Genomic DNA, 19,283 nt, shown 5'->3' on the forward strand with positions numbered 1-19,283 from the left:
CATGATGATTTTCCCTATAAAAGAGTATGGAGATTTGGTGGCGTGGCAACTTTAGTTGCAGCCCTTGATTTAGGTTTATCTATGTGAAAGAATAGAGGGGCAAGATCTGAGCCTTTGATGAAACATGAATTCATTCTCTGAATTTTTCTGAAACCCAGGATCTACCCCTAATTGATTTGCTGCTACTCTTATTATCATTATTATTCCCCTAATTTTCCTTCCCCGCACCTCAATTATTTTCTCCACTTCTTCTTCTTCTTCTTCTTCTTCTTCTTCTTCTTCGTCTGACTTGACTTATACTATACCTTTCTTTTATATAAATATATACATATATATAGTTTATATATGTTTGATATGCGGCGGCAAGGGGAACTTGCCGGCGAGGCTAATGGCTATGTTGAGACAGACTCTTCTGACCGATATGGATGTGTAAGCCCCTCTCTCTTGTGCTCACAGTGTCATAGGTATGCTATTTATTCATCTATGTATTTGTGCATATACATATCTGTATATATATATATAGTACTACATTGGCTTCATAGGTATAATGCATTGGCTAGATATACGCAAGGACACCAGAATTCATGGCTCTTGAGCTCTATGAGGAAGAGTATAATGAGCTTGTATAAAGAAGAGAGAATGGCAATCTTTACTTCTTAGTTTTTAATTAAATTTCCTATTCATTACCATTTTCATTTTCCCCATCATACTTGGAACTTGTTTTAACTACCAGTGTCCATGCTTTGTATGCTTATCATTTATTTGTGCTAGATGATGACCTATTTTCATAACTACGTAATTTCTAGTTTTTAGCTTCCTCATTAGTTTATATAATACAGTATACCACTTTACCCATACTTGCCTTTCAACCATGTTAGTTCCTTGTTTGGTAATTATTTGTTGACAAAAGGCTTATTATGCATAGTAGAGCTACTGAAGGCTGGAGCAACTATAATACTTCACAATGCGAAGATAGACATGTTCAAAGGATCAATGAGGCTTGCAATTGGTAAATGTGATCGAGTTGAAGTCACAGACCCAGCTGAATTTATGGTTAAAGAGAACAACAACCTTTCATTGGTGGAATATGAACTTGTGAATGTCGTGGAAGATTGACCCATAGATCGTTGGTTGGCTCAGATCCCCGTCGAGTAGTAAATAATGAGATGCCGAGGCAATATATTGGGTTATGTTGTTTGTAAAAGGTTATCAAGTGCTTTATGTTCAATCCCTCGTAGCTTTGAACCATAAAGTTGTCGAAACTCTCATATTCAAATGGAATATGAGGCTGTTGGTACAATGATATAAAACATAGCAAGCAGGAGTAGATATTGAGCCTTGCAATGCTGCATTGCTGCAATGCAACTGGTGGGAAGTGCTGGTCGGGCTTAATCATGCTAATTATTTTGGCATGTAATTATTATATATGCAAGATCTTAATGAGTTGATGATTATAGACTTGTTTGATGCTTATTTGACATCATTATCAGTTAAAGTTTGGAGCCATATGATCATGATAAAACTTGAGACTAATTTTGGCTTTGTAAGATCTTTATGAGTTGATGATTTTTATCTTTCTCAAAGTGCAAATTGTAGATAAAGATGGTATTTATGTTTACTAATGTAGATTGAAATTGCAAAATCATGAAATGTAGATTTCTACCACAAAACTGTTCATATATTTTAATTAAAGGCATCCAGTGATGCTTGTGTCGAGGAGCTTTCATGGGTGATGAATCCAGTTCATGCCAATTATTAAGTATGCAAACTTGCACTGTTTGCATGGCACAGACAAAATATCATGCATATCAGAAACTGCAATTGCAGTTGTCTATAAAACGATGTTGTATTGAATAATTGCAACTATAGATGTCAGGGCCTGTCATTGCAAGACTTCTCATAAGTGCAAGGCCACCAACACCACACCTGAACCAAACCCAAGCCAAAAGCATACTTTGCCATAGCTTTTAGCCGTACCAGTGAAAGCTCTAAACCCATCTCAAACAGCTGCAGAATCCATAATATACACAATATACCTTAAAATAGAACATTAGATATATTGAACGATAAAGAATTAGAGTCTTACATCATGCTAAATCACTCAACATTAGAAGTTTTACAATTCAAAATTTTTGAAAGCACGACGAAGCAAAACAAAATCCAATGTTATCAAGAATATTGAATTGGAATTGGACAGGATTTTATTTATGGTCAAATATTGAAAATCAATTGATCATTTGGAATTGGATATGCAAATCAATGTTCCATGTGCAGTGCCACAGCAGAAATCATTGTCAGTCTATACTGCATTTTTTTTTTTCAAAATGAGTCGACAATGCTATTAATCATCCTTTTAAGCCAAATGAAAACAGACATAATCAACAAAACTAGTCAATATTAGTGGTTTGACTATACTGTAAATATATAACTGAAAAACATGAAACCTATAACCCAATCCATCAATTTTTGGTTTGATGCAGGTCAATATAAAGTAAGTAATAGTAATGAGCATTCATAATGGACTAGAATATTTGATAACATTTTTAATAGTCAATAACTAATACAATGTCCTGGTTCATCTCTTCATCAAATATAAACAACACAAAACCTAAACATAAATAACAAGACAAATGTTACAACAATAACATAAACATAAACACAAAAATCTTTACTTATAACACAAACATGAACACAAAATTTCAGTTTTTCCTCCACGAACATGAACACAAACATGAACACAAAATTAAACACAATTTCATATCATCAACAATCTTAATCACTAAGTATTGAATACAAAAATAAATACATATGTCTTGCAACTCACCTTAATCAGAGATCATTGCATTGGCTTGTAAAACCTAGAGAAGAACTTTGATGCATATCCAGATTGATCGATACAGAATTTGAATTCACCTAAGAAAAGAGATTATAGTCCAACAAATCATTACAAAAATTTAAATGATTGAAATGCTTAATTTGGACATTAATGACAATTGCAAGGGAATTACCACGCTCTCTTGTGTGCAATGATCATCTTATGTGAATTTTTTAGCTGTTGCACCTCCCTTTGTTTGTGCCTTCTGCTAATAATAACATGGATGTTATACATACAAAAAAAAGTGCATCAAAAAAAATCTAAAGAAGTAATTGTTAGTTCCGCCGATGTGGTTTATGGTTTTAGAGAAACACTCAAACACTCATGCAATTTCACACAAACCAAACAAGAAAGGAGACACACAAGATTAGTAACCCAGTTTGGTGTCCACTCACCTACATCTGGACGGCCAAGCCCGGAGATAAACAATCCACTAAAAGAGATGAAAATAGATGAGTACAAACACTTGTCACTTACTCTCCCAACAATAAAGATCACTACCCTCTCTAGATTGTCTAATGCTCACACACTCTCCTAGACAAGAGACACACCCAATCTCAAAGCAAGGTAGCTTATATAGACGCCTCAACGTTCTAAATATAGCACATACCTCTTTTAGAATCTCCACTGCTACTAACTTAAAAACCTTCCAAAATTAGATGTTGCAACTCCTGTTGTAACATGAATTGCAACATGGGCCTGACTAATGACTTGACTGAGTTCTGGTTACATTACGGATGACCTGAAGACCCATCAACCTCCCGGTCATGCTTAGTGCAAGTCGGTGTAGCCAAATCTCCCGATCCCGATTGCCGGCAACTGACCTACCTCCTTAGTTCCTCATTACACAGTCCCCTCACAAGGGGTTCACGTCCTTGTGCGTCTTCATGAAACTTGCCAACTTGATCTTTAATTTACCCAAGTTTGGTCTTCAAATCTTCCCAAGAAAGAACTTCAATCTATCAACTCAATCATGCCAACAATAGTCTTCAATCATACCATTGATCGGTATTTCTTCAATTAAGCTCCATCCATATTTAGTCTTCAATCAAATCACCCTACATATGGTCTTGATATGATCTTGTCTTCAAGTTGTAATACATTGCCAAAAATAACTCCACCAAGATCTTTAAGTTATTTGCCTCTAAGTCAAGACTCCTTGCCATGTCACCATGCCTTGCCATGTCATCAATTATGCCACATCACACAGGTTGCCATGTCACCTTGACTATGTGTCAAATCATGCCAATTATAGTACGGTTGCACTAACAATCTCCCTCTTTGGCATAATTTGACACAACTACTTCTGCACCCAGACTGACTTCTTTTACAACACCTGTTACAACACTGATTGGGACACAGATTAGATTGACACTATTACAACTTCCAGTTACAATATCAACTAGAGAACAGAAACCAGGGCTGACACAAGATATCATCTAGTTGCTAACAAAGTACTGAGAGAATATTACAAACTGTAACTAGTGAGACAAAATACAATTAAATATAAAGAACTGACAAACATAAAAGGGTCCAAAACAAAAACACCAAATGTTCAAATGTCCAGAAAAACACATAAAAAAAATCTAGTCAGCCTGGTGTTGTGGCAATGTTCTGCCCCTTTGTGACACAATTGATGCCGAAGTCTTCATGAGTTGTTGCAAACCGTGTTACACCTTCTCCGGCAACTCCCCCTATCTTCAAGTCTCTTGGTCATCATCTCCCCTTGAATCATGGCCATCAGCTCCTTTCTTCTTCTTCTTCTTGAGAATTTCCAGGCGAGATAAAATCTTCTATTTCTGGCGGGCAATGATGAACAATTCTGCGGATAGTGACCTTTGCCTTCTCTCTACGTCTTCTAGCTATTCCTTCAAAAGCTTTTCATATTCTTCTTCAACTAGCAGATTCGCCTCTTCTGCATCTTTAGGCATTGGTGGTGGAGACACCCTTCCTACAGGTAAATCAATTTTCTTACCTGGGTAAACAACTTCTGAGAAATCTTCAGCTTCTTCACTACTATGACTGCTTCTCCCTTTTTGAGTTATGCTCTATATTGTAACAAAAACTGCACAGCAGTGCAAGATACCCAAGTGATGTTGAGGAGCTTGCACAGTCAGTTTCTTTCACGATGGTTTGGAAAATCAGCCTTCCCAGATTAAACTTCTTGCTAGTTCCAACAGCAAATAATAACAGCTCGGGCTCCTTCACTATACTAGAATTTTGTGGGGCTGGTAACCAGTTCTGGATGCCAAGTCTAAAGAGAACATTGTACTTGGCTGGCTAGAAGTCTTAACTCTTCTTCCCATGGCTCGGTTCTTCCTCCAGTAATCTCTTTAAGAACCTCCTCATTCAACTCAAGCACTTCTTCATAGTTACCTTTGACCTCTAGTTTAGACTCCAGGACTCTGTTTAGGCAAGCTGGAGTAAAAGGAATCCACTTTCCTCGAACGTAAACTCTAGTGATGCCTTTGTCAGATGGCAACAGATTACTGTAAAATTCTTGCACTAATGACAACCTGTAGCTTTCAGTAAATATTGCAGACTTGTATAAATTTCTTTCTTACAGTAGCTCGGTTAACCCATACTTCTCAAAAGCTACTTAATCTATCACCCTTTCAATAACGAGTCCTCTCTCAACAATAGTCTTGAATTTCTTCTTCGAAGCTTTATAAAAAAAAAAATTGTCTTCATCACTATCTTCAGAAACTTGAGTTGCTTTCTTCTTTTTTTCCTTTTTAGAACTAGAAGGCGGTTTCTCCCCCTGTTTTGCAGCTTCAGTGCATTTCCTTTTGAGCCTCAGGGAGACTTCAACTTCAGGGAGACTTCTTTTTTCTGTCCTATCTTCTTTTTAGTAGAAATTTCTGAGAGATGATCTCTGAGTGGGATCTTATCAAAACTATGTGAACTCTCTGATGTTGCAGGAGATGTTGTAACTTGTACTATGACATGTTCAGTATCTGCAGGTACATTAGTATGTTGGTGAATGTTGTTCAGGACTTCACTTAGAATAGCAGCAGCCTCTTCTTCAGCACTAGTGGGAGCATCTGTACTTCTTTCTTCGATATCCTCTTCTGCTTATGCTGGGGTTGCTTCTTTTTCTGCAGTATCTTCAACTCCACCCTATTGATCCTCTGAACCTTCTCCATCTGGAGCTGTAGTTGAATCATCCTGTTTATCTTCTTTATTTCTCTAGATATAGGCTCCTAGAAATGACTCGCGTACCCATCTAAGGAGATCATCTCTGTCTTTGACACTAGTGGGCACATCCTGTGATGATGTTCTTGCTTCCACTACTTCAGCATCTTGAGAAGAAACGTAGGGGACAATCACTTTCACCAAATCTTTTGGTTCTTCTTCTCTTGATGGACTCCCTCCAGAATTGGTCCCTCTCAACCTTACTTTTTCAATTCTGGCAGCAATTTCTTATGGGGTCGCAGGAGCATGGCGGGCCATCCTCTTCGTCCTCATCTTCAAACACCATCTTCTTCTTCTTCTTCTTCTTCTTCTTCTTCTTCTTCTAATTTTAAAAACAATGTGGAAATAAATAGGGATTTAGGGTTTTTATGCCCCTTTATTTAGTTATAACTTCCAAGGCATCCTTTCATATTTTCAAAAGAAATAATCTCTCCTTTTTTTTAATATATTTTTTTTTATTTTCCCCCTTTTTTATTTTCTTTTGTTTTTGATTTTTTTTAACTTTGAAAGACATCAAGAGATTTTCACTCGTTGGAGCGTTTTGCTTGTTAACTTCATAGGTCCTTGGTCAACACTTGTTGGTTGTAATATAATGTTGTACATGTATGATTTTTCACCATCTTCAAATCAGAACTACAGACCTCTACATCTTCTCTTGGTTTGTTATCTTTTTGAATCCATAATTTCTTGATTACAATAATCTTTCCTCTGACTTTCCTTTTGATGACTACCTGCTCATGTCCAACTATTCTTCCACTTTTCAAGTCTTCATTTAATTTGATGCACTTGGGTCTTATGTGGCCAGTCTCTCCACAATGAAAGCACGTAGGCACTTCTCTTTTCGGTTCTTCCCTTACTTTGACTTACTTTTCTTCATTGTTTTGTTGAGCAGTTGACTTGACGAACACAACTCCTGAACTTTCTGTCTTAACACTTGAAGTTTCCCCAATATACCCAATACCATGTCAGGTTGTACTTGTTCTTCCAATTGATAGAATCTCGTCAAGCATGGCTTTACGCTTGTTCATGGAGTCCAAGGTCTTCTCAGCGTGGCAAAACTTTTGTTTGCATACACTCAACTTTTTCACCAAGCGTTGGTTTTACAACACTATCTCATTGAATTTGTTCATCATAAGTTTATAACTAGTGAGAAGATCATTTTATGTTACCTCATTATATTCACTGTTAGTTTCAGTGGATGTTGTAGTTGATGTTGTAACATATTCTGCGACAAGCTTAGATCCATTCATCACAGCAGGAAAGGATGTATGATGGTTGCTCAGACTTTCTTCATCATCTTCTTCCATGCTACCATCTAAATCATCACTCCATCTAGCATTGAGTGACTTTTCTTTCTTCCTAAGAGTGTTAGCACACTAGTATTGATAATGCCCAAGGCCACCACATTCTCTACACTTGATCTTCATGAGATGATCTTTGACTTCTTCCTTTCCTTTATTCAGATCATCTTTTCTTTGGAATTTCTTGCCTTGTGTCTTGTATTTTCTGATCATGACATGTAGCTTTCTTGTCAGAAGAACAACATCATTATCTTCTTCATCTTCATTGTCTGTTATGCTATCCTACTGTAGTTCCTTTTGTCTTGTTGTCTCCACCTTCAGAGCTATATCTTCTACCTCTCTTTCAGGATTAAAATTCATCTCATATGCTTGTCGGGACCCCATCAACTCGTCAAGCCTCATGGTTGTGATATCTCTTGCCTCTTCAATTACGGAAACTTTTGCATCAAATCTTCTTGGAAGAGATCTAAGAGTCTTTTGGACTAGCTTCTTATCTAAATACTTCTTGCCAAGTTGAAAGGCTTGGTTTGCAATATCAATTAACATGGCATTGAATATGGCTATTGTCTCATCTTCTCCCATCCTGAGATTCTCGAACATAGTTGTTAGTATTTGGAGTTTAGATGTTCTAACCAAGTTTGTGCCTTCATGGATAGTTTGAAGAATCTTTCAAACTTCTTTGGGGCACTCTCATTAGCTCCTCCAAAGATTGCATTGAGAGCCTTCCCATTAACATTAGCTTTGCGCATGTCTTCGATACTCCAACTACTTTTCTTTTTTATGATCTTGTTCTTGTCTTCATCAACTAGAGTAGGAGAAGACCATCCTTCTTCTACAGTAATCCATGCACTCTCGTCTATGGATTTGATAAAATCCTTCATGCATGCCTTCTAATATGGGTAATTGGATCCATTTAGCAACGGTGGTCGTGTGACGGAAGCTCCTTCCTTTCCGGCCATCAGTGGAACTTGTTAGGACCTTACCGACTTTGAAACCAAAGCGAACACGGTGACCAAGTCTCTGATACCACTTATTACTTCCACCGATGTGGTTTGTGGTTTTAAATAAACACTCAAATATTCATGCAATTTCACACAAACCAAACAAGAAAGGAGACACACAAGATTGGTAACCCAGTTCAGCATCCACTCGCCTATGTTTGGGGGGCCAAGCCCGGAGATAAACAATCTACTAAAAGAAGTGAAAATAGATGACTACAAACACTTGTCACTCACTTTCCCAACAATAAAGATCACTACCCTCTCTAGATTATCTAGTGCTCACACACTCTTCTCCACAAGTGACACACCCAATCTCAGAGCAAGGTAGCTTATATAGACGCCTCAACGTCCTAAATATAGCACATACCTCTTTTAGAATCTCCGCGGCTACTAATTTAAAAACTTTCCAAAATTAGCTGTTGCAACTCCTGTTGTAACATGAATTGCAACATGGCCTGACTGCTGATTTGACTAAGTTCTGATTATGTTGCGGATGACCTCAAGACCCATCAACCTCCCGGTCATGCTTAGTCTGAGTCAGTGCAGCCAAATCTCCCGATCCTGACTGTCAGCAACTAGCCTACCTTCTCAGTTTCTCATCACGCAGTCCCCTCGTAAGGGGTGCACGTCCTTGTGCGTCTTCACGAAAATTGCCAAACATGATCCTTAATTCACCCAAGTTTGGTCTTCAAATCTTCCCAAGAAAAGATCTTCAATCAATCAACTCAATCATGCCAACAATAGTCTTCAATCATACCATTGATAGGTATTTCTTCAATTAAGCTCCATCCATATTTAGTCTTCAATCAAATCACCCTAAATATGGTCTTGATATGATCTTGTCTTCAAGTTGTAATACATTGGCAAAAATAACTCCGCCAAGATCTTCAAGATATTTGCCTCCAAGTCAAGACTCCTTGTCATGTCACCATGCCTTGCCATGTCATCAATTATATCACATCACACAGGTTGCCATGTCATCTTGACTATGTGTCAAATCATGCCAATTATAGTGTGGTTGCACTAACAGTAATGAATATGTTACTATATAAAAATATTTTTTTCTTGTTTCTGATTATTATTTCTTCAACTTTTAACTTCTTCCTTTTTTATGGTGGACGACCCTTACTCCGCACATTCAAAGAAGTCAGAAATATGACACATTTGTCTCCTCCAACAACATAGGTGTAAACTTTTCCTTGCAAGTTGTGTTGCCCATCAACTTCTCAATTGCTTCATCCACATATTTCATCAAGAAGATGCATTTGTCATTTAACTCTGCTCCAAGTTTTGCGGCTTTAGTAAAATGAGAGCACAATTTACTCATCTTGTAGTTGCTTCTCAAAATAGCAATTAGTGATCAATGGAAAACACAAGTTAAATAAAGCAAAATCAGTTTTGTTCTCCTTCTCAATCTTGCTTTTCAAGGCATTATCATATTGCTCAACAAACTGCTTCAGTGAAGTCGTCGGACCAACATAACCATCAAAAAATGCATTTACACTTTCACTTCTTTCAGTGGTAGACATTCCAGCCCAAAATATGCATTTAACATATACATGAGCTCAACGATCACGAATTTTGAATAGAGAATTCACCCATTCATTTTCCTCAATGTTATAGTCCGCCATCATCTTCAAGTATGTGTCTTCAAACTCCTGAATATCTAATGCTTCATACGTGATGCATTTCAAAATATTCTTGATTGCTTTGTATTCATTTAAACCTCCAAGCATCTCGGGAACCTTCTTCATGATATGCCAAAGGCAAAGGTGGTGATCGGAATTTGGAAAAACTAATCTAACTGCACCATGAATAGCCATACATTGGTCTGTAATAATTGCTTTAGGAGCCTTTCCTGACATACACACTCCAGCCAAGTTTTAAAGAGCCAAACATATGTTTCTGTATCTTCCTTCGACAATAAGCCACGCCCAAACAATACTGTCTGTCTATGATGATTTACACCGACAAACGGAGCAAATGGCATGTCATACTTATTCGTCAAGTATGTTTTATCAAAGGAAATTACATCACCAAAAGCTTCATAAGCCTCTATAGACCTCACATCAACCCAGAAGACATTTCTTAAATGACCTTCCACATCCATGTCAATCAAATGGAAATAGTTTGTGTTTCTTTGTTGCATGCAAGAGAAATATTTTCCAAGTACCACGGCATCTCCAACGCCAAGCCTAAATTGCCTTGCTTTCACAATATAATTCTTATAAACTTTTTCACTATATGTTAAATTTTCATAACCCGCACTTTCAACTGCTAGGGAATGAAAATTTTTGCTTAGGCTTATCCCTACTTGGTCATTTAATTCAAGCCTTCTTTTCACATATGCATCAAATTTTCTATTGCACTTTTGGAAACGAGCTTTTTGTGGGCTAAGTGCATGATTATTCTCCAAATTAGCACTAGAAATGGTAAATCACCCATCATTGCCAACAATGACATTAATCTTTGCCAGACAATTTACTTTGGTGGATAGCCTTGGGTTGAAGGAGTTTTTTGAAGTAGATATTCGTTTGCCACCTCTTGCACATGCTAGCGTGTAATATTTCAATTTTCCATCATCACCTAATCTCGTACTTTTTTTGGTGATGCCAAACCCTTTACGCCGCGCATACTGGACATACAATTTATAAACTTCTTCTTCAGAATCAAGCGTTATACCAGCATCTAGCACAATATTTTCAATTAAATCCAAATCTACTGGTTTTTTTTGGCATGTATTTCATAACTTGAACATCCAACTTCTGCATTATCATTTCCTTGCTCAAAACACCCAAGTATCACTTCTTCAATGTTCTTGCTTTAGTTATATGTCTAAACACAAATCTTGCAAACAATAAATTCATAAATAATTTGCATTATTTACTAATTTCAGAATTTACTTTAAAATAAATTTCACGATCCAATTACTAACCATTAACTATGATGGGCCTCACATGTTTACATACTTAAGATGATGCCTTGTCTTGTGCAATGAGAGCTTGCTTTCTATAGTATGTTCAGCATGTATAGATTCACAAGTTTTTTGCTGACTCTCTCTGCAATCTCATCCCATTCATGTCCATATTTCCTCATTTCACACACCATCCTCTCCTTTGTCATTGTAACATTACTTGTTACCATGCATGTGAAATGTGCATGTCACTCATACATGATGTTTAAGCTCAATCATTACTATCAGACATTTTTTTTTTGTTTCTGTCATCTTAGATGTATGCATTGTCATAGTCAGGATATGAGATATCTAAGAGTTTTTGTACAAATTGATGCTTGCATGTCATGATTAGAATGAAGCCTTAATTTAGTAAGGATCGCCTCTTTAAGCTATCAGTTAAAAAAAAAAAGGGGAATATTCACAAGAATTATGAAAAATGTAGAAGCATGTAAAATTTCAAGAATTTATTTGTGAAGTTTGTGGGAAAATGCAAAAACAATTATATTAAAATAGAAAATTCGAGGACTCATCTGCAAAATTTCTAAACAAATGGGACATATAGGAGTTCTTACACCTAATTGTAAATAAAAAAAAAACCTAGGAAGATATTAAAAAAAAAGGAGGCATTTGCAAAAGTTTGAGCGGAAATGTGAAAAGGAGAAATCTAGGGGTTTAGTTGCAAAATTGTGGGAGAAATATGAAAATTTGGGTTTATTAGCAAAAGTGGTCAAAGATGTGAAAATGAAGAAATTGGAGGATTTGATTGCAAAACAAAAAACAAAAACAAAACAAAACAAAACAAAAAAAGAAAAAGAAGAAATATGGAAAAGTGAAGCTTTAAGGGGTTTGGTTGAATAAATCTAGAACTTTGTGAAGAAAAAAAAAAGAAAAAAAATTAGGGGTTGATGTGAAAAATGACATGGGACCATTTTTACAGGTTCTTCTCTTGAAAAATTTTATGAGTATTTCCTTAAAACTTATCTTGGGGTCTTTGACACTCTTGGGGGTAGAGAGAAAAAATTTATAAAATTTCTCCAAAACCCACCTAGAGGTCTTGACACTCTTGGAGGTAGAGAGAAAAATTTATAAATTTCTCCAAAACCCACCTTGAGGCCTTAACACTCTTAAGGGTAGAGGAAAAAATTTATAAAATTTCTCTAAACCCACCTTGAGGTTTTGACACTCTTGGGGTAGAGAGAAACAAATTATAAAATTTCTTCAAAACCACCTTAAGGTTTTGAAACTCTTGGGGGTAGAGAGAAAAATTTATAAAATTTCTTCAAACCACCCTTGAGGTCTTGACACTCTTGGGGGTAGAGATAAAAAATTGTTTGAACTCACTTTGAGGTCTTTTAACACTCATTGGAGTGGAGGAAGAGTAAATGAAAAAATTATTAAAATCTCTCTTTGAACTCACTTTGAGGTCGTTTGACACTCATTGGAGTGAAAGGAAGAGCAAGTAAAAAAATGTTATAAAAATCTCTCTTTGAGCTCACTTTGAGGTCTTCTAACACTCATTGGAGTGAAAGGAAGAGTAAATAAAAAAATTTATGAAAATCTCTCTTTGAATTCACTTTGATGTCATTTGACACTCATTAGAGCGAAAAGAAGAGTAAATGAAAATTTATGAAAATCTCTCTTTGAACTCACTTTGAAGTATTTTGACACTCATTCGAGTGAAAAAAATAAATGAAAATTTTCTCTTTGAACACACTTTGAGGTCTCTTGACGCTCATCTGAGTCAAAACAAAAAAAGTGTTAACAAAATTTTCTTAAAACCCATTGTGAGGTCTCATTCGCAAAGATGAATTGGAGAACTCAATTGATGACTTAGTTAACGGAAATCAAGTTCATAATTACAGCTTGAGATCCATTTTAAAAGCAAGTCAAAATTGTCAAGTTAATGACCCAATCATGTTGAAGGCCACGACTTGAAAATTCGATGGTCAAGGCTCAAAAGCATCGAAAAGTCAAGACCTAAATATTTCATATAAATGATGAATGTAACCTCGAAGTCTTAAGACACAGAGAAGTCAAAGACTTAAGGAGTTTTACAAGTCAGAAAACTGAAGATTTCACAAGCATAAAGAGCCGAAGTCTTCAGCAATAAAAGAAACAAAGATGATCAAGTAGGTAACTCATAAATGTAGAGTGGTCGTAGCTTGAGAGTTATGCTATGCGTCAAGATATAAACACAAAAAAAATAGAAGAAGACCACAGTCACCAAGCTAAAAGGGTCTTCTAATATGCTTTTAGCAAAAGAGTCAAGAACGTCAGCCAAGTCATGCAAAAGAAAAAAAAATAGTTTGAAGAGCGTGATAAAAAAAATAGTTCTCTTAATACTTTTGTATTCTCGCTCATGATACGTACTCATGTGCTCTTTGAAATTAATAGAAAAATTAATTTTATGTTTGCTCAGTCATTTTTTATTCACACTTGTTCCTTAATCGGAGATTTCCACGACATTGTTTGCGGTAATTAATATTAAGGGCTTGCCGCTAATAGAAGTCATGAACCTGCAATCATCTGAAATACGAAAATAAAGAAAATTTGATTTGTGATCCATGATTTTTAATAGGTCAATCCTGATTAAAGACCGGGTTAAAAAAAGGAGTCCACAATTACTACCAAATATTATAAAAAAAAAACAAGCTTGTCTTATCTTATATTTAATATTCAACTTGAATCAAATTATTTATACATAAAATTATTATAAAAACCACCATAATTTTAATGGTGTAAAATAATATAAACATGTTAATTGAAAATTATAATTCTTTCTATAATACTTTTATGTATTTTTTAGGTAGAATTTCTAAAATTTTGTGTACTTTTAAACATATTATTAATGTAAAATTATTATATTTTTTTTAAATATTTATTAATAAATAATTAACTTAAATTTTTATTAAATTGATAAGAAAGATTTTACTCCAACATAATTTTCAAAAAATTCTTCTAGTTATAATTTTTTATCTATCTTCATTTGACAATTTATTTTAAAGAAAAAAATTTAAATTAGGATAACAATATTCATTATGAGATGATTGCAACAATTTATCATTATAAAAAGCCTTTAATCTTTTAAAAGTGTACAATATATATCATTTCCACATTTAACTTTTTTTTATGGAAAATAAATTATTATTTAGTAAAATCTCTTAATTGAGTGAGTGATTAATTTTTAATCATGATTTTCAAAGATATTTTAATTTAATCATATATCAACAAATATATAGTTTTGAAAACATTGTTAAACAAATTAAATAATGAGTATTTAAGAACAAAATAAATTATGGGCCCATTTGGTGGATATGATAAGAACGATAGGATATGATAGACTATCATATTCTGCTACTATCCTTTATTTGGTGTGCCAATAGGATATGATAGTCTTATCCTATTGGCCCACTTTATCATGCCGACCACATATAATAAATCCTATGGGGGAAGTCAGGACAGAATTAGGGAAGATATAATAAAAAATAAATTTACTTTTTTGCCCTATTATTTGGTTACTCTCCCTTAACTAGGGTTTTATTGTATATCTTCTTTTGATCTTTTAAGCATGATGTTTGGGACAAGAAACTTGTATAGAATACTAATTTCACTATTTAAGTAGGATTTTACGCACTTAGAGTGATTAAAGTGTTTCTCTGTCGATCTTATGCTTGAGCAGATTATTTTTCATCTAAATCTCTTTTTTAATATCTTATTTTTTAGTTTCTCTAGTCCAATGATTTTTTTTTCAAATTGATTTTGATGTGATCTACTTATTTTTTATAATCTATTTTAAAAAAGAACATGTAATAATAATGATAGGATATAGCTTATCATACATATATTTTTTTCCTATTTCTGTACAGTCCTTATATCATATACGTCTATATCCTGCCCACCCTATAAGTGTAAAAGTTTGTAGTTGTTGTGATAATTTAATATTTTTTTATTTTAAAAATTTATATTTGATTTTGTTTGGGGAAAAATCAACTGTAACAAAATTCAAATGATCATGAATTAGTTATAACAACGCTAACCTAGCCAATTAGCTTGATAGTTATTTTTTACTAAATAATATAAATAATAAATAAAGCATGCTATGCATATTTAGTCCCACATGGCCTAGAGCATGAAAGTGAATACGGTAACCACATATAAAATAACCATAGGCAACTCATTCTTTTGTTAAATTGTTTTTAAGAATTTTAGTTAATTTTTAAATTAAAATTTAAAATTAATTATTTAAAAATAATAAAATCAAAAATAATAAAACCACGTGGGACAGCCCGTGAACTGGCAGATTCTGGCCAGGGCCGCCAGTTTTGAATCATGGTCAGGGCCGGATCCGGGTCACTCTAAAGTGACCCATGAACCAGCAGGCCCGGTTAAATGACCTGTGCCTGCATCTAATGTCAACAAGCCAAGAGCATGAGTCATCAAAATGTACCACAGGTTCCTTCCTTGTGGTGGTGCCATTGGCTATAAGCGTTAATTTAATAATATTTCTTTTAATAATATTTTAAAAATATAAAATGAGAGTTTTGTGAGGATGTTTATTGGATTGATGATTGAAATCATTCATTAACCCCGACAACTGACCATTCAGGCTGCCTACACTGTATACTATGGAAAATGTCTCTGTAAGGATGCCTTGCATAATTTTCTACCACCAATACTTTTCCAAATACTTTTCCAAAAGTTCCAACTGTACAACAAATCGCTGCCCCGCCGCTGAATAATAACCCTCGTCTTAAGATATCCGGACTTGAGCAGGGCATCTTCCTTCAGCACATGTCTTAAGAGATGCAAATGAAATGATCATTCCATTCATTAACCAAGAATAACAGTAGTTTAGCACTCGCACAAATCCAAGATCCAGATAATATAACAGATTGCTCGCCACCTAGTAGTCTTAAATGTCCTTTGGATGGAACAAGGCACTGAAGTCTCCACAATAGTTCCTGTAGCAAAGATAGAATAATACCAAACCCCCACAAAAGTAAAAAAAAATCCAGACCAATTAAAAGTGCCGCTGCATGCATGATGCATTTGCAGTTCCAACTTATTGACAAACCGTCCTTAGACAGGATTAAAACTGCGGGAGAAAATAAACACATGACAAAACTAGGAACTAAAATCCTCATTAAAGAAAACTTGGCCTAGTATTTGTAATCCTTCTCATGGAGGCTCTCTGATGCAAGACCCCCTTGAGCAGCATCGCCCTTGTATGCCCCTAGGGTTGCCTCTGAGTTTGCCTTGCACCGAGCTAGGAAAGCAGCCTGGGCCTTCTGCACATTGTCCTCTTTGCCTTGCCATGTCTTGAGAGTGCTCTGCTGCAATGCACGTCCAAATGAAAAGGAAAGTGACCACGGCTTCTTCCCCTTGAGCTTGTTCATCGCATTCAGGTTCAAAGTGGCTTCCTCCTCACTCTGACCCCCAGAAAGGAAAACAATGGCTGGAACTGCTGCTGGGACAGTCCTCAGGAGAGCCCGCACAGTGTATTCAGCAACCACCTCAGGTGCAACCTTTGCAGCATCAGAGCCTGGAGTCACCATGTTCGGTTTCAGCAGAGTTCCTTCCAGGAGGACATGGTGATCATTGAGTGCCTTGTAGCAAGCTGCAACCACCCGCTCAGTGACATCTGCGCAGCGCTTGATGTCATGGGGACCATCAACAAGGATCTCAGGCTCTACGATAGGAACCAGACCGTTCTCCTGACAGATGATGGCATACCGTGCTAGGCCATCAGCATTCAAGTTGATCGCTAGCTGGGATGGCTCGGTGGGGCCAATCTTGAGGACAGAACGCCACTTGGCAAAGCGAGCACCAGCCTCATAATACTTAGCACAGCGTTTGCCAAGGTCATCATGGCCTTGGGTTGTAGTCTCCCCGTTGGTGCCAGCAAGCTCAATGGTTCCCTTGTCTACCTTAATGCCTGGCAGAACACCACCTTCCTTGAGGACATCAACAAATGGTTTGCCGCTGGCTGTTTTCTGATAAAGGGTCTCCTCAAAGAGGATGACACCGCTGATGTATTGGAGGGCCCCAGGAGTGCAGAAGAGAAGTTCACGTAGAGCACGACGATTGGACTCGACGTTCTCCACATTGATGCTGGCTAAGCGCTTGCCAATTGTACCAGTAGACTCATCGGCAGCAAGAATACCCTTGCCTGGCGTACCAATGTAAGCAGCATTGGCAATAAGTTCATCTGCAAAAGAAGGGAATTATCAGATCCACCTTGAAGACTTAGGGTCCAAGTAAAGATGAGTGCAGGGAAAATGAGAGATCTGACATACTAAATCAAATTGCCAGTTATGAATTTATTCACAGCAAGTTGGTGCACTCATGTTGCATAATATGATTCAAGACTTTATCTAAGAAAATGGGCATTCATGTTGCAAACAAACTCCAAGAATAGTTGAATAAATTAAACAGTAGTGCAGAGTATATGATCACATAAATGCAAGAGCACCGTACACAAACCAGACAGCAATCTAAATCTACTTAAGATGTTCAAGCAAATTTAGGAGCAGGCACTCAAACACCATCACACCCATGCCAAACCAGAGGAAAGACACAACATTAAAGAGTGACTATAGTTTGACAACACAGACATGCTTCTACAACTCATGCCAAACTTCCCTCTTATTGTCTATTTTCCAAATCAAAAATCAAATCAGCAAAAAATATTATTAAACAAATATTAATAGTATGAACTAGAAGCCGATTACACTCAATCAGCATATTGTATCAATCAACAATTAAAAGAAAACACGCACAAGATGTCCTTTCAATCAAAGAAGACAACATAAAATGAGCCATGACCAATTTTCACATATAATCACAATTCACAAAAAGAAGACATGTTGACCTTCATGCTTAACAAGAAAGACAATTGCATATAACCAAAATACAGCATGAACCAACAGAGAATAATTGATCAGAGAGCATATTTCTCAGATAACTCACACTAGGCAGTAAAAGAACATAATTTAAGCCAATAATATTGTATTCTCAATTTTGTATTCTACAAACGATAATCTTCGAATAAAAATAAAAAAATAAAACGCAAATTCATTTACAATGAAAAAGATGTACAAATAAAATAAAATAAAACAAAACAATCAGCCTGGTTAGAGCATGTTACAAAAATCTGTTTACCCACAAACATGAACGAACAAAATCTTTCCATAGATCCTTCCATAAGAATTGGGCTCACCAGTCACAATACACAATCAAGATAGATATCAAATCAAAAGAAATTCACCCAATCTTAATTATAAAAGAAAAATTGGGTAAATTTTAGCATATCCATAAGAGATCAAAGAAAAAAAAAAAGCATCATAAACATAAGTCAAACATCAAAGAAACAGATGATAAGATTAGATCTATAGAAAGAACTAGCACAACTTCACAAACCAAAAAACTTACGATTAGATCTAGAAACAGCAGTCATCTAAAACAAGAGAAACATAAAGATTACCATGGTATTTGCCACAGTAAGCAGACATCTTAGACAAGATTGCTAGCAACGAGAAGAAAAAGAGATCAGGAGAACTCAGAGAGGAAAGGTTGGTTGGGGAAAACAGATGATGATGGGGATGGGTACTTAAAGAAAGTGATTAGGGGAACATCGCCGTCTCACGTGGCAAACAACTTTTTGAGCTTTATCATGAAGAGGGCCCATGGTACCCGTGTCAGCCCATCGTATTCACTCCACCAACCCAATGTTTTAAACATAGCACCAACCGGTTTTCGGTGTGTTTGATGGAACAAAAGGGGTCAAGGTAATCAAACGCTAAAATCTAATGCAGCCAGAACCGACCCAGACTTTTGAACCCGGAAAACCAAAGGGCCAATTTCGGAAGGTCCGATTGGTTATAAATAAAAATATAAAATATAATATGCTTATTAATAAATTAATTTTTAAATCAAAATGCACAAAGATATTAAAC

General features: G+C 35.9%; 2 protein-coding genes across 3 annotated transcripts; one reads left to right on the forward strand and one right to left on the reverse strand.

Annotated features, from left to right (window-relative positions):
- Window positions 1-354: 354 nt before the first annotated feature.
- On the forward strand, window positions 355-1,116 carry LOC120276112. Its single transcript, XM_039282845.1, has 2 exons — window positions 355-464; window positions 840-1,116. Exons 1-2 carry the CDS (start codon window positions 355-357, stop codon window positions 1,114-1,116), a joined length of 387 nt encoding a protein of 128 aa, XP_039138779.1.
- A 15,212-nt stretch (window positions 1,117-16,328) lies between these two features.
- On the reverse strand, window positions 16,329-18,952 carry LOC120275719 (fructose-bisphosphate aldolase 1, cytoplasmic-like). 2 transcript variants are annotated; one of them, XM_039282399.1, is made up of 2 exons: window positions 18,812-18,952; window positions 16,329-17,536 (listed from the first exon to the last, which is right to left on the reverse strand). In XM_039282399.1, the coding sequence occupies exons 1-2, from the start codon at window positions 18,837-18,839 to the stop codon at window positions 16,488-16,490; spliced, it is 1,077 nt and encodes a 358-aa protein (XP_039138333.1). In that variant the 5' UTR covers window positions 18,840-18,952; the 3' UTR covers window positions 16,329-16,487. The 2 variants fall into 2 exon arrangements, with proteins under 2 accessions (XP_039138333.1, XP_039138334.1); XM_039282400.1 differs by lacking the exon at window positions 18,812-18,952 and adding an exon at window positions 18,760-18,799.
- Window positions 18,953-19,283: the final 331 nt, after the last annotated feature.

The sequence above is a fragment of the Dioscorea cayenensis genome, chromosome 14 (assembly GCF_009730915.1).
Source record: "Dioscorea cayenensis subsp. rotundata cultivar TDr96_F1 chromosome 14, TDr96_F1_v2_PseudoChromosome.rev07_lg8_w22 25.fasta, whole genome shotgun sequence".
Classification (NCBI taxonomy): domain Eukaryota; kingdom Viridiplantae; phylum Streptophyta; class Magnoliopsida; order Dioscoreales; family Dioscoreaceae; genus Dioscorea; species Dioscorea cayenensis.